The sequence below is a fragment of the Alexandromys fortis genome, unplaced genomic scaffold, assembly GCF_014885135.2.
Source record: "Alexandromys fortis isolate MF-2015 unplaced genomic scaffold, M_Fortis_MF-2015_v1.1 scaffold_2_1_26212458, whole genome shotgun sequence".
Classification (NCBI taxonomy): domain Eukaryota; kingdom Metazoa; phylum Chordata; class Mammalia; order Rodentia; family Cricetidae; genus Alexandromys; species Alexandromys fortis.
The window spans coordinates 18639878-18652124 of NW_026067930.1; the positions used below are offsets into that span (position 1 = coordinate 18639878).

Here is a 12247-nt window from a genome sequence, read left to right on the forward strand (position 1 = left end):
CCTCCCCCAAACAAATCCCCTTCCCTTGTCAGCCCAAAGATCAATCAGGGTCCCTGCCCTGTGGGAAGTCCAAGGACCACCCACATTCATCCAGGTCTAGTAAGGTGAGCATCCAAACTGCCTAGGCTCCCACAAAGCCAGTACGTGCAATAGGATCAAAAACCCATTGCCATTGTTCTTGAGTTCTCAGTAGTCCTCATTGTCCGCTATGTTCAGCAAGTTCGGTTTTATCCCAGGCTTTTTCAGACCCAGGCCAGCTGGCCTTGGTGAGTTCCCAATGATCCTAGAGAAGCTAAATAAGAAGGTGAACCCAAAGAAAAACATATAGGCATCCTCCTGAATATTAACCTTCATCAGGCGAGGAAAGGAGACAGAGGCAGAGACCCACATTGGAGCACCAGACAGAAATCTCAAGGTCCAAATCAGGAGCAGAAGGAGAGGGAGCACGAGCAAGGAACTCAGGACTGCGAGGAGTGCACCCACACATTGAGAGAATGGGGATGTTCTATTGAAGTGCTATTTTTAAACAACAGAAACTCTTATGCATTTGGCTTTATTTTGGGCTTCATCCATAATATTGATGAATGTGTTTCCTAGTATCAGCCTTAATTATTTACCTTCAGAATATACTTTTCTATCTTGTCACTGAATTGTTTTGTTCCTTGAACACTTTATTTATTTATCCATTCATTTATTTGTTTATTCATTTGTCTATCTATCTATCTATCTATCTATCTATCTATCTATCTATCTATCTATCTATCTTCCTTCTATCTGAAATGTGGTTTCTCTGTGTATTCCTGGCTGTTCTAGAACTTGTTCTGTAGATCAAGCTGGCGTCAAACTCAGAGATCCATCTACTTCTGCCTCCCAAGTGTGGGGATTAAAGGTGTGCACCACCACCACCCAGTTCAGTTAGCTTTTTCTTTCAACTTCCTAGAATTCTGGATATCTTTCTCTGTGAATGTATTGAATATTTTAGTTTAGGATGAATTAGGATTTTTATGGTATTGATGTTTTTATCTTTAAAATTGTGTGCCTCTGATTTAACTAGATTTTTCTAGAGCGGTCCTTTTCATAAAATTTTAGTATATTCTTTTTTTTTTTTTTTTTGGTTTTTCGAGACAGGGTTTCTCTGTGGCTTTGGAGCCTGTCCTGGAACTAGCTCTGTAGACCAGGTTGGTCTCGAACTCGCAGAGATCCGCCTGCCTCTGCCTCCCGAGTGCTGGGATTAAAGGCATGCGCCACCATCGCCCGGCTGAGGATTTTATTTTTAATTGTGTGTGTGTGTGTACATATGAGTGCAGTGCCCATGGAGGCCAGAGAGGAAGTCAGATCCCCTGACACTGGAGTTATAGTCAGTTATGAGCCATCCAGTATGGATACTGGAAACCAAACTTAAGTCCTCTGTAAGAACAGTACGTGCTATTAATCATTGAATCATTTCTTCATATGTCTTATAAAATCCATATCTTGAATTTTTTTCATTTAGATGCTATTATGGGTAGACCTTCCAGTTAATTTCCAATCATACATTACCTACACAGGAGGAGTTTTTCCAATTTTCATCTTATCACATTTTTTCATTTATTAAACTTTGGTTAATTTTTGAGAATTTTAGACTATATCACATGCAGACAATGTACTAGGCTTTATTTTTTGCCGTGCAGCGTTTATTCCAGTCATACTAGATCGACATGGATTTTCTGGGTGGAAGAGATTGCAAAAGTGCTCTGCTCTTATCGAATGCGGTCAGAGTGGTTTGGGGACACTTTCACTCAAATTTCCTTACAGTGTTGTTGTTGGTGACAACTTTTCACACAAAACTTTGCTATGTAGCCCACGCCGGCCTTGAACCCTTGTGTCTCTGCATAGTGCTTGATCATGCTCAGCTAGCAGGATGGGTTTATTAGATAAGAGATGAAATCTTATTTCAAGAAGGGCACTAGCTATTACGTGGGTATAGTACTAATAATCAAAATCATGAGGAGAGCCAACGTTTGTCATTCTGTTTATATTTGCTGTTCTGATATGCATATCACAGGTTCCTTCATTCAGCACTCATTTCAGTCTGGAATTACTGTTACGTGCCTCTCACTTTACGAATAAGGAAACTGTGCTTTATGTAAGTCGGGCAACATGCTTGAGGGACCCAGGTAGCAGATGCTGCAGACAGGCTTCACATCCAGAGTCTGACTGCATTTCCACACCAACTGCTTCCAAGTGCCACTCCTCCCCTGGTGTGCCATGGCCGCCCCCTAAGCTGTTGTCCTTGCCTCTTGTTTGACCGGCAGAGTTATCTGACTCTCCGTGGACCAACACATCTGGATCCTGCAAGGGCAGATGCTTCGAACTCCAAGAGGTGGGACCCCCTGACTGTCGCTGTGACAACCTATGTAAGAGCTACAGCAGCTGCTGCCACGACTTTGATGAGCTCTGCTTGAAAACAGGTATGTGACTTCTGGAGGCCTCTCACCCCCAGCAGAAGGCTTAGTGACTCCCAGCTGTTGGCGTCCCTCTGCTTCAGCCTCTTCTCGTAGTGGGCTTTAGTTTGTTTCTTGAAGGACTGGTGGTTGTATGGAGGATGTACTTTGTATGAATAACTTGACTCAGCCGAAGACGTCACTTTCCAACGGCAGGCAGTGAGGATGGCTTTTCAAAGCATTTGAGGCCAGGCCTTTGTCCATTTTCCTCAGTTCCGCCTCCTTCTTGCCACCTCATGCTCACTGCTAGGGTATGTAGGCTCCGGGTGTGCCCATTTAAAAGTACTAGGTTTAAAGTTTTAATTTCCGGCTATCTGCACATGGAAAACATTTATGGAATCGATGTGGGGTCTTGTGCTCTGGGCAGTTCTGAAATCTTCCAAAATTTTCCCAACTTTATTTTTACCCTGTAGCGGAGTGGTCATTGGAACATAGGAGCTGTCGGATGAATGCACACCAGGCAAGGGAAGCGTATCCTTGGAGACTTCTGTCTTCATGCTTACTCTGTTTTCAAAGCCAAATGTTTTTAGATAAGACTTTTGGGGTATCTTGCGTGTCCACTACCATGCCCCTGTCCCTGGGCAAAACCTCATTCAATCTACCTAAGAAAAACGGCAAGGATCCCGCTTTGAACACTGGAGACTGATTTCTCAATTCCCCTGACAAATTATGACTTTCACGCATGGGTGGTATTTTGGAGGGCCCAGCTTACCACTGCTATTTGTCTGATCTTTTTAATGATATTATTGGCAATGATGCATTATTGCCTTTACTTAAGCCTTAGTTCTGGATTTATTTGAAAAGTTGACATAAATTCCCTTACTAGTTATGACTTATTTACCCCACAGCCTTGAAAACTATAAGGGCTTTATTAGTTTTTTTTGTAATATGATGTGGGAGTGTCATATCAATCTGTTGATTTCATTGGCTGAGCAATAAAGAAACTGCTTGGCTGGCCCTGATAGGTTAGAACATAGGTGGGAGGAATAAACAGAATAGGATGCTGGGTGGAAGAGGAAGTGAGGTCAGACTCTGCGCTGCTTCCAGAGGGACCGGACAGCCACCATGCTCTGCTCTCCCAGGCAGCTGCAACCCACGATGGACTTAGGCTAGAATCTTCCCGGTAAGCGCACCTTGGGGTGCTTACACACATCATTAGAAATGGGCTAGTCCAGGTGCGAGAATTAGCCTGTAAGGGCTAGAGTTCATGGGCCAAGCAGTTCTTAAATGAACACAGTTTGTGTGTTGTTATTTTGGGAATGAGCTAGCCAAGCGGCCGGGGTGTTGGGGACGCAGCCCCGCCGCTCCTTATTTCAACAGTAATATATTTTTGAAGTGTTCAGATACATTTTTCTTGTGCATTTCCCGTGGAACTTCTACCAGGTTCTTCAGCTGTGGCTCCAGAAGCTTAAGAACTGAGGCTCTTGTAAATTGAGTGCACAGGCAGAACAGATGTCCCATGGAGCTCTCGGACTCTAGGACATAACTGCAAACCAGCAATCTGTCCACTTAGCACCGAGGAATCTAGAACATTTACATTTCAGCCGTGCTCTGACAGTCTTGTTGTGGATAAGTTCTGTCGGCCTTCCAGCATGGTCTTCAAACTCCTTGCAAAGTTTGTGCCCCTGATTCCAGCTTCATTCTCTTTGAATGTAGCTCAGGCCTTTCTTCCTAGTTTAATAAGACCATAGCATCATTTTATAAAGCACTTTACTCTCTGGTGTCTAATGTCAACAAGTATTGAATGTGGAAGAATCCAATGTCAAATAGCAAAGGAAAGTCGAGAGGAGGAAAGTTTTACAGGTTCTGCTATGCCATCCAGGAAACAAGCCTAGGATTTCAGTATAAACTCTCCCTGTCTAGTGCATCTGGATAGTGTATGTATAATTATGTTTGTATTTATGTATACAACCATGTGGGAGGCAGTGTCTGTATCTATAAGGCTTTTAAAGCACCACCCTTTCAAATGGCAGCAAACGCTCTGTAAACAGTTGGAACATAATTCACTGACTCTCCCAGCTCTGTCTGTTGAATTCCCTAGCAAGGGCTCTTCCTGATAGAACGTCATGAAGGTTCAGCCTTGCTTTAGAGCAGTGACTCTTTAATACATTTCCTCATGTCGTCGTGACTCCCATCTAAAAAATTATTTTGTTGCCACTTCATCATTGTAATTTTGCTACTGTTATGTATCATAACATAAATATATGTGTTTTAAGGCAATTATCTGTGTTTTTAGGGAAGTATCTGATAGTCTTAGGCAACCCCTGTGAAAAGATTGTTCATCCTCCAAAGGGGTCGTGACCCTTAGGTCGACAACCACTGGTTTAGAAGACCATTGTTTCTTTCTACCAACTACACAGCTTGAAAAATGAAGGCTAAGCATGTCCACGTGTACTGCAATTCCGAGACGCTCCTCTTGACTGTTCTGCCAGTAGCTCTTCTACTGCCTCGTTCATGCCTTTCCAAGGTTGAATGACGGTGTCTGGGGATTGCATGAATATCTCTCTTGGATGAGAGCTCCAGGAAAATGGAGCTCTTGTCTTTTGTTTTGTTTTGCTTTTTCAAGACAGGGTTTCTCTGTTGCTTTGGAGCCTGTCTTGGAACTAGCCCTATGTAGACCAGGCTGGTCTCGAGCTCATTGAGATCCACCTGCCTCTGCCTCCTGAGTGCTGGGGTTAAAGGTGTGCGCCATTACCGCTCAGTGGAGCTCTTGTCTTTTGCTCTTCTCTAAGCCCTCAGCACCTGGAGCATGGAAAACAAGGAGACAGAGAGATTATGGGAAAAACTGACTCTGAGAATTAGCCGTGAAAGCTCTTTATGTTACTACAGCCCTCAGGTTCAAGAATCGTAGTTCATTTTCAACACCATTCTAAGGAAGTTTAATAAGTGTTCATCGAACAGCTAGAATATGCCAGTGAATCTCATAGTCTTGTATCTGAGATGAAATAGAAACGTTTCTTTTTAAAGTTTCCATAAGACTTGTGGTTTATTGGCTAGAAAAGAAGATCAATTAAAAATATGACAATAAGCTGGGTGGTAGTGGCAAACATCTTTAATCGCAACACATGGGAGGCAGAGGTGAGCAGATCTCTGTGAGTTTGGAGCTAGCCTGGTCTACAGAGCGAGTTCCAGGACAGCTAGGACTGTTATACAGAGAAACCCTGTCTTGAAAAACAAACAAACAAACAAACAAACAAACAAACAAACAAAACAGAAACAAACCCCAAAAAATCCCACACCCCCCAAATGTCAATAACGCTGGGATTAAAATGAAAAGGTTACTTTTTTTGAATGTTTCCTTGAAGACTTGAATCCTGAGTTATCGTTCAGGCAGGACTGTAGCCCATTTACTGACCTCCTCAGAGGCAGGGAGCTGCCTTCTGTACCCTGCCACATTTTGGTCAGTTAGAATTTTGAGGGCATTAGCGCTTCTTTGTACTCTTTCTCTTTTTGTGGTACTTAGGGCAGTTCTGGAGGGGCGGGGACTCTTTGACTTTCTGGGTTTTGTTTTTCTATGAGAGCTCAGTTGCACTGTGACTTTGCCCTCTGCTTTGAAAAATTAGAAATTCATCCTATCTGTATGTTCTCCAAATGTCTTCTTGGCCTCTGGCTGACTCAAGTTTCGCAAACAGATTAAATGATGTGGGCTTCTGGCTCTTTTTGTTGGAACCCTCTGTAAGCAACTGTGGCCTCTTTCATTTGGTCTGCGTGCAGCAGCGAGAGTGTTTCCTCTCTGATGATTTCAGCTCGCGGCTGGGAGTGCACCAAAGACAGATGTGGGGAAGTACGAAACGAGGAGAATGCCTGTCACTGCTCAGAAGACTGCCTGTCCCGGGGAGACTGCTGTACCAATTACCAAGTGGTCTGCAAAGGTACATGCCTTTAGACTGCCTCAAGAGACGAAACACAGGGCATACCCCAATATACCTTGAATTGTCTGGATAGAACATCTTACATGCAGGGCTTGGAGATGGGAAAGAACTTCATTTGTTTTTTTTTTTGATTTAGTTGTTTTATGTGTATGAGTGTTTTGCCTGCATGAACATAGACACAAGCACCATGTGTGTGCAGTGTCTGTGGATGCCAGAAGAGGTTGTCAGATTGTCTGGAGCTGGAATTACAAATGGTTATGAAGCCACCATGTAGGTGTTGGGAACTAAACTTGACTCCTCTGAAAGAGCAGTGAGTGTTCTTAACCACCGAGCCTTCTCTTCAGCCTCAGAATTATCATTTTATGTATGTGAGTGTTTTGCCTGCATGAATGTCTGTGAGCCACATGCAAGCCTGGAGGTCAGCAGAAGGTGTCAGATCCCTTGGGACTGGAGTTATAGGTGGTTGTAAGTTATCATGTAGATGCTAGAAACTAAGCCCTGGTCCCCTGCAAAAATAGTATGCACTCTTAACCACTGAGCAGTCTCTCCAGTCCCCAAGACATATATGCTTAAAATAAATTGATAGAATTTGTTCTTCAATAGTTTTTATGCATTGTATCTAGAACTTTCTGTTTACGGTAGTCCTCCACTCATTTTCACCTTCCTTCCACTCCTCTTCTCCCCCTCTCCATAAGTTCATTTCCCACGTTTATGCCATTTTGTTTTGAGTTCCACTGAACTGAACCATGTTCAACTATGTGACCATAGGTTTAACTGCCCCTTCCCCTAGAACTCAGCAATCAGTGGGTCACTGTGGTTCCCTCTTAGACTGATGCATAGCTACTGGCAGCCGTCTTGTGCAGATCTGTTACGGGCGGGTCCATTCCCTAGGCAAGGGCTCCTGGGCTGTGTACCATGGCCTGAGCACTATCCTACAGTCTTTGCTCTGGGCTTTCTAATGGTGAGCAAGGTGAGACAGGCTGCTTCAGATCCCTTCTGCCTTACGTCTTCCATCCATGGTGCCCCGTCGCTTGATGCCTGGGCTGAAATAAACCCTTTCTCTTTGGAGTTATTATTTTCAGAGTATTTGATCATAGCAACAGAAAAAGAGACTCTGCAGCAAAGAATAAATCACAGAGTGGCTTGGAGCATTGGAACATGACCTCTGTTCCTGGTGGATGGAAGACATTTGCCAAGGCCCTAGCAACAGCTTAGGGCTGGGGGTGCTTGCTGGTGAAGTCAGTAAAAACATCAACAGAGCTGGTTACACACAAAGTCTTATTTGTATAATATGTATGTGCAAGGTAGAATATGATACTTTTATGATCTTAATGGTCAGTGACCCACAGAAAACATAAAAGATACAGCTCCAGATAGTAAAACATTTTAGGGACCATGTAGTCACATAGAGATGTTTAAGCAAAAAGAAAAAAAAAACCATGAATTTTTTTTTTAATCTATAGGTTCCATTACCTCTTATTTCCTAATTTAAGTCCTTTTCCTATGTTTGGCACAAAATATTTATGAAATGTCTCTGCTAAATGACTTCAGGGAAGGGCTAACTAGGGATATAGCATGTGCTGGAATAAATCCTTACTTAAGAAAAAAAAAGAAGGGGCTGGAGAGATGGCTCAGTGGTTAAGAGCATTGCCTGCTCTACCCAAGGTCCTGAGTTCAATTCCCAGCAACCACATGGTGGCTCACAACCATCTGTAATGAGGTCTGGTGCCCTCTTCTGGCCTGCAGGCATACACATNTTCAATTCCCAGCAACCACATGGTGGCTCACAACCATCTGTAATGAGGTCTGGTGCCCTCTTCTGGCCTGCAGGCATACACATAGACAGAATATTATATATATAATAAATAAATAAATTTAAAAAAAAAGAAAGAAAAAAGAAGATCCAGGACAAAAAGGAAGTTGTTCCTGTGAGGTGTAAGTGGATCCGGAACCCTCCCTCAATTGCTGCTGCATTGTGCGGTTTCCTCGACTCTAGCAGCTGGGCTTTTATTTTGAAATATAGCATCTGTCAAGAATTTATTTCCTTTGAATCTTCATGTAGTAAATATAATAAGCAGACACAGGGCTATTAAGAGAAGGGAAAAAACAAGGAGGAAGATCTTGGATGCCATTAGTCACTGGATCATGACAGGGGAAGGCCATTTTTGGCGGTTTGAATTCTGATTTCATTACTCTAGTGAATCTCACGTGTCTGCCTTGAGCTACTCGTGCTTGGGAAAGATAATTCAGTTTACTTACTAGCCTACCTGGTCAGCCAGTAGCCAGACAGGTGTGGGCCATGGGAGACTTCCAAGTGCTTTCTATATGGGAGAAGTTTCTGTAAGATCCTGGGCACAAGATTTATGTCAGTTCAAGGTAAGTAATATTTTGCCTGTCTTAGAGAACGTAAGGTAAATTCTTAATGATATTTTTTTCCTCCCGAAGAATGCTTTCTTCATATCTCTCGTGTTGCTAGGCCTTTTTATGAATGAGATAGCTCACAGTTTAGAAGCTGAAAGTCCCCTATTGGGAAGTCCCTTCTGTTTGACCTTGATGATGATTGTTGTGGGAACTAATGAAGTCCTAAGAGACAGGCAGGTGTTAATCTCTTGTGAGCATGGTCCTCTCACAACCTAGTTTCTTTCCATAGGCGTCACTTCTTAAATACTCCACGTCAGCATTGCCACACTGGAGATGGATACTGTAGTGTATGACCTTTTGGGTATGTCAGAAGGCAAGGGTAGACAAAGAGGTAGATGCAGACAGCCAGATTCTGGGGGCTCATTGGTCGGCAAGCCTAACCAATCCATGAACTTAAGGCTCACTGAGAAATCTTGCCTCAGAAAATCAGATGGATAGTGGCAGAAAGAAAGACCTGACAGAGACCCGTGGCCTCCACACACACAGGACTTAGGTTCTCAGATCTTGGTGCAAGGGAAGAGCGAGAGGCAGCTTGGGTTTCCCTATTCATTGTTCTCCACATGCCCATCAGAAAAAGCTCTCGCAATTGTCCATGTTATCCTTGTATATGATTAGAAACATAACCTTTTTCTCTATGTGAAGGGAAGTTGTGTCTTGCTTTCTATGGCTTTGAGATCTAGAGTGGCCGAGGAGGGAGAGAATGTTCCATCTAATGACCAAACAGTTTATTTTTGGAGGGAAACAAACATGAAATCTTGTCCACTGACGCCACTTTTTTTAAAAAAAAAATCTACAAACCATTTAGGCTCTGAAAGCTGAAATAAACACCATTTGAGGTTATTAAATCTTAGCTTTCCCACCATGTATGGGTGTACTTTAAAAGCCAGAGCAGACACTAGACTTTATTTCAGAACTTCTTTTTAGATGGTGTCCCAGTAACAACTACCAAACAGGACACACAGATTCTGGCATTGTGCTTCTAGGCTCTGGATGGCTTCTATAAATAGACTTCGCAATAAAAGTCCCCATTTTTCCTTGTAGGAGAATCACACTGGGTAGACGATGACTGTGAAGAAATAAAAGTCCCTGAATGCCCTGCAGGGTGAGTGTATTTTGTCTTATAGATATTATGAATTCTTCTACATTCCTTGATGAACCCTAATGAAGGCTAGATGGGTAAATGGCTACAAACATTTTAAGACAGACATCTATGTCTACACATAAACTTGTAAGAGTTCTTATAAATACCAGTCAAGTTATCTTGATGCTTTTAAAAAAAATAAAACAAAACACTCTTAAATATTATTTTTTGTGTGTGTGTGTGTGTGCACATGCGTATGTATGCAGGCTGTATATGTAAGCATTTGTGCCAAAGTGCTTGGAGGTCAGACAACCACTTTGTGGAGCTGATTCTCTCTTTCTGCCTTTGCATGTCTTCTGGGGATCAAGTCAGATCAGCAGGCAGCCGCGGAGCCTGTCCCCAGTCCTGTGCTGAAGCTTTGATGTTCTTTTCTTCCTTCAACTTGCTCCTATCACTGCTGTGTATTCTGGGGTCTCGGGGTCTGCTGTGGTCCACCAAAGTGCATCTACTGCTCTTCCTGCAGCGATTCCCCGCCCTCCTACCTTGCTTTCCCCCACAGTAGCTTTCCTTGAGTTCTGTTTTTGCCTTTGTTAGTGTGTGAGGGAGGGGAAAAAAGACGAGAGTCTAGAACTTCTAAAAGTTGTCATGCAAGAAGGTAACTCCAACCAGATTTGGCAGAAACCCTCTTCTCTGCTGACAGACAGTCAAACTGAGTGATACCCTTTCTGCTCAAGTGTGATCCGAACTGGGTACTTTTACCTTCTAGGAAACTGTGTAGACTTCATGGGCCTTACAATGTTTGGCAAACAATACATTTTCAACAAATGTGGTTTCATAATTTAGTCTTTAAATATCTGTATGTATGTGTGTATGTATGTATGCATGCATGTATTATAGCCTGGAATGCAGAATATAAGTGTTTAGATATCTTTATTTTTTTCTTCCTTAAAAAATCTTAAGCATTAATAAAAGAAAGGAAAAATAACGATATCTAAACACTTTGGATATGTGGAATGGGATGAAGCATTTATGACTTTCTACCTGGCTGCCTTAAAAAGTCTTATTTCTCACACGACTTCTAATAGTCTCAAGTTAAGAGTTGCTCGTCAGATTCAAATTCTTAGAAAGAATCCTGCACATAGTTGAGTCTTCTATGACTGACCAGCTACACCCTTAGAATAATACAGTACCATTTCATCCATTCTTGGCTTGGGTCAATGAGTTTTTTGCTAATAGGCATTTAAAATTTTCTGCAACTTAAATCACCTTGGAAAAAATTTTCTAATAAACTTGAAGGCATGTTTCTATGATGCTGAGGTCCAGTGGAAAGGGTGTTACTGTGGTTAATTTTACATCACTCATGGAGTCTGATTGTATTTATATAAGTCTGATAAGCATTTATTGGAATCAGACATGGCGACAGACGTCTGTCAGCCACTGAGGCTAACACAGGAGGTTTGTGAACTTGAAGCCGGCCTAGTCAACATAGCAAGTTCTAGGCCAGCGTGGAACTCTAGAGGGGCAGCTTTTTAACAGATGACAGTAGTAAGATACACAACAATGTATATGTTAGGGCAAAAGAGGTATGTCTTAACATCATGAAGGAATTTGGAAGCATGGGCAGCTAAAATCATAGAAGAGGGAACTTTGGGCTGGGTTTTAGAGAATGAGTAGGAACTTTCCAGGTTACAAATGGGAGAAAATAATAATACATAAATAATACATATATACGTACGTATGTACATACATACATGCATGCATGCATAATATATCCATATATTTAACTATTGCATAAGATTCTTGTTTGTAGGGTAGGAAACAACAGTAGTATCAACTACTTTCTCTTGGCCATGGTGATTTTGCCAAATTTAACTGAATTCAGTTGCCTCAAACGTTATGTGGTTGGGAGCTCAGGCTTTCTATATTCCTTCCTTCTTGGGTTTTCCTGGTGTGGACTGGTCCCACTGTGGAGTGTGTGTGGCAGCGGTCTCCCTGAGATTTATTGTGTTACTGTTTAAGGTTTGTCCGCCCTCCATTGATCATCTTCTCTGTGGACGGGTTCCGTGCATCGTACATGAAGAAAGGTAGCAAGGTCATGCCCAACATCGAGAAGCTGCGTAAGTCATTCTCCACTTCATGTTCTCGTCTGTCCTCCAGGGTAGCCACTGCTCTGTTGTAGGCGTCTAGAGCCATAGGGCCACTGTATGTCTGTCCTTCCTTCCTTCCTTCCTTCCTTCCTTCCTTCCTTCCTTCCTTCCTTCCTTCCTTCCTCCCTCCCTCCCTCCCTCCCTCCCTCTTTCCTCCCTCCCTCCCTCCCTCTTTCCTCCCTCCCTCCCTCCCTCCCTCCCTCCCTCCCTCCCTCCCTCCCTCCCTCCTTCCTTCCCTCCCTT

The 12247-nt window shown here is 42.9% G+C and overlaps 1 protein-coding gene across 1 annotated transcript in view; it reads left to right on the forward strand.

The window, feature by feature from the left end:
• The window catches only part of Enpp2 (ectonucleotide pyrophosphatase/phosphodiesterase 2), a 79618-nt gene that overhangs the window by 9133 nt on the left and 58238 nt on the right, over positions 1–12247 (forward strand). Inside the window, exons 3-6 of the mRNA XM_050145223.1 lie at positions 2295–2450; positions 6230–6355; positions 9818–9878; positions 11877–11974. Coding sequence (XP_050001180.1) covers positions 2295–2450; positions 6230–6355; positions 9818–9878; positions 11877–11974 — 441 coding nt within the window. The remainder of the gene's footprint in view (positions 1–2294; positions 2451–6229; positions 6356–9817; positions 9879–11876; positions 11975–12247) is intronic.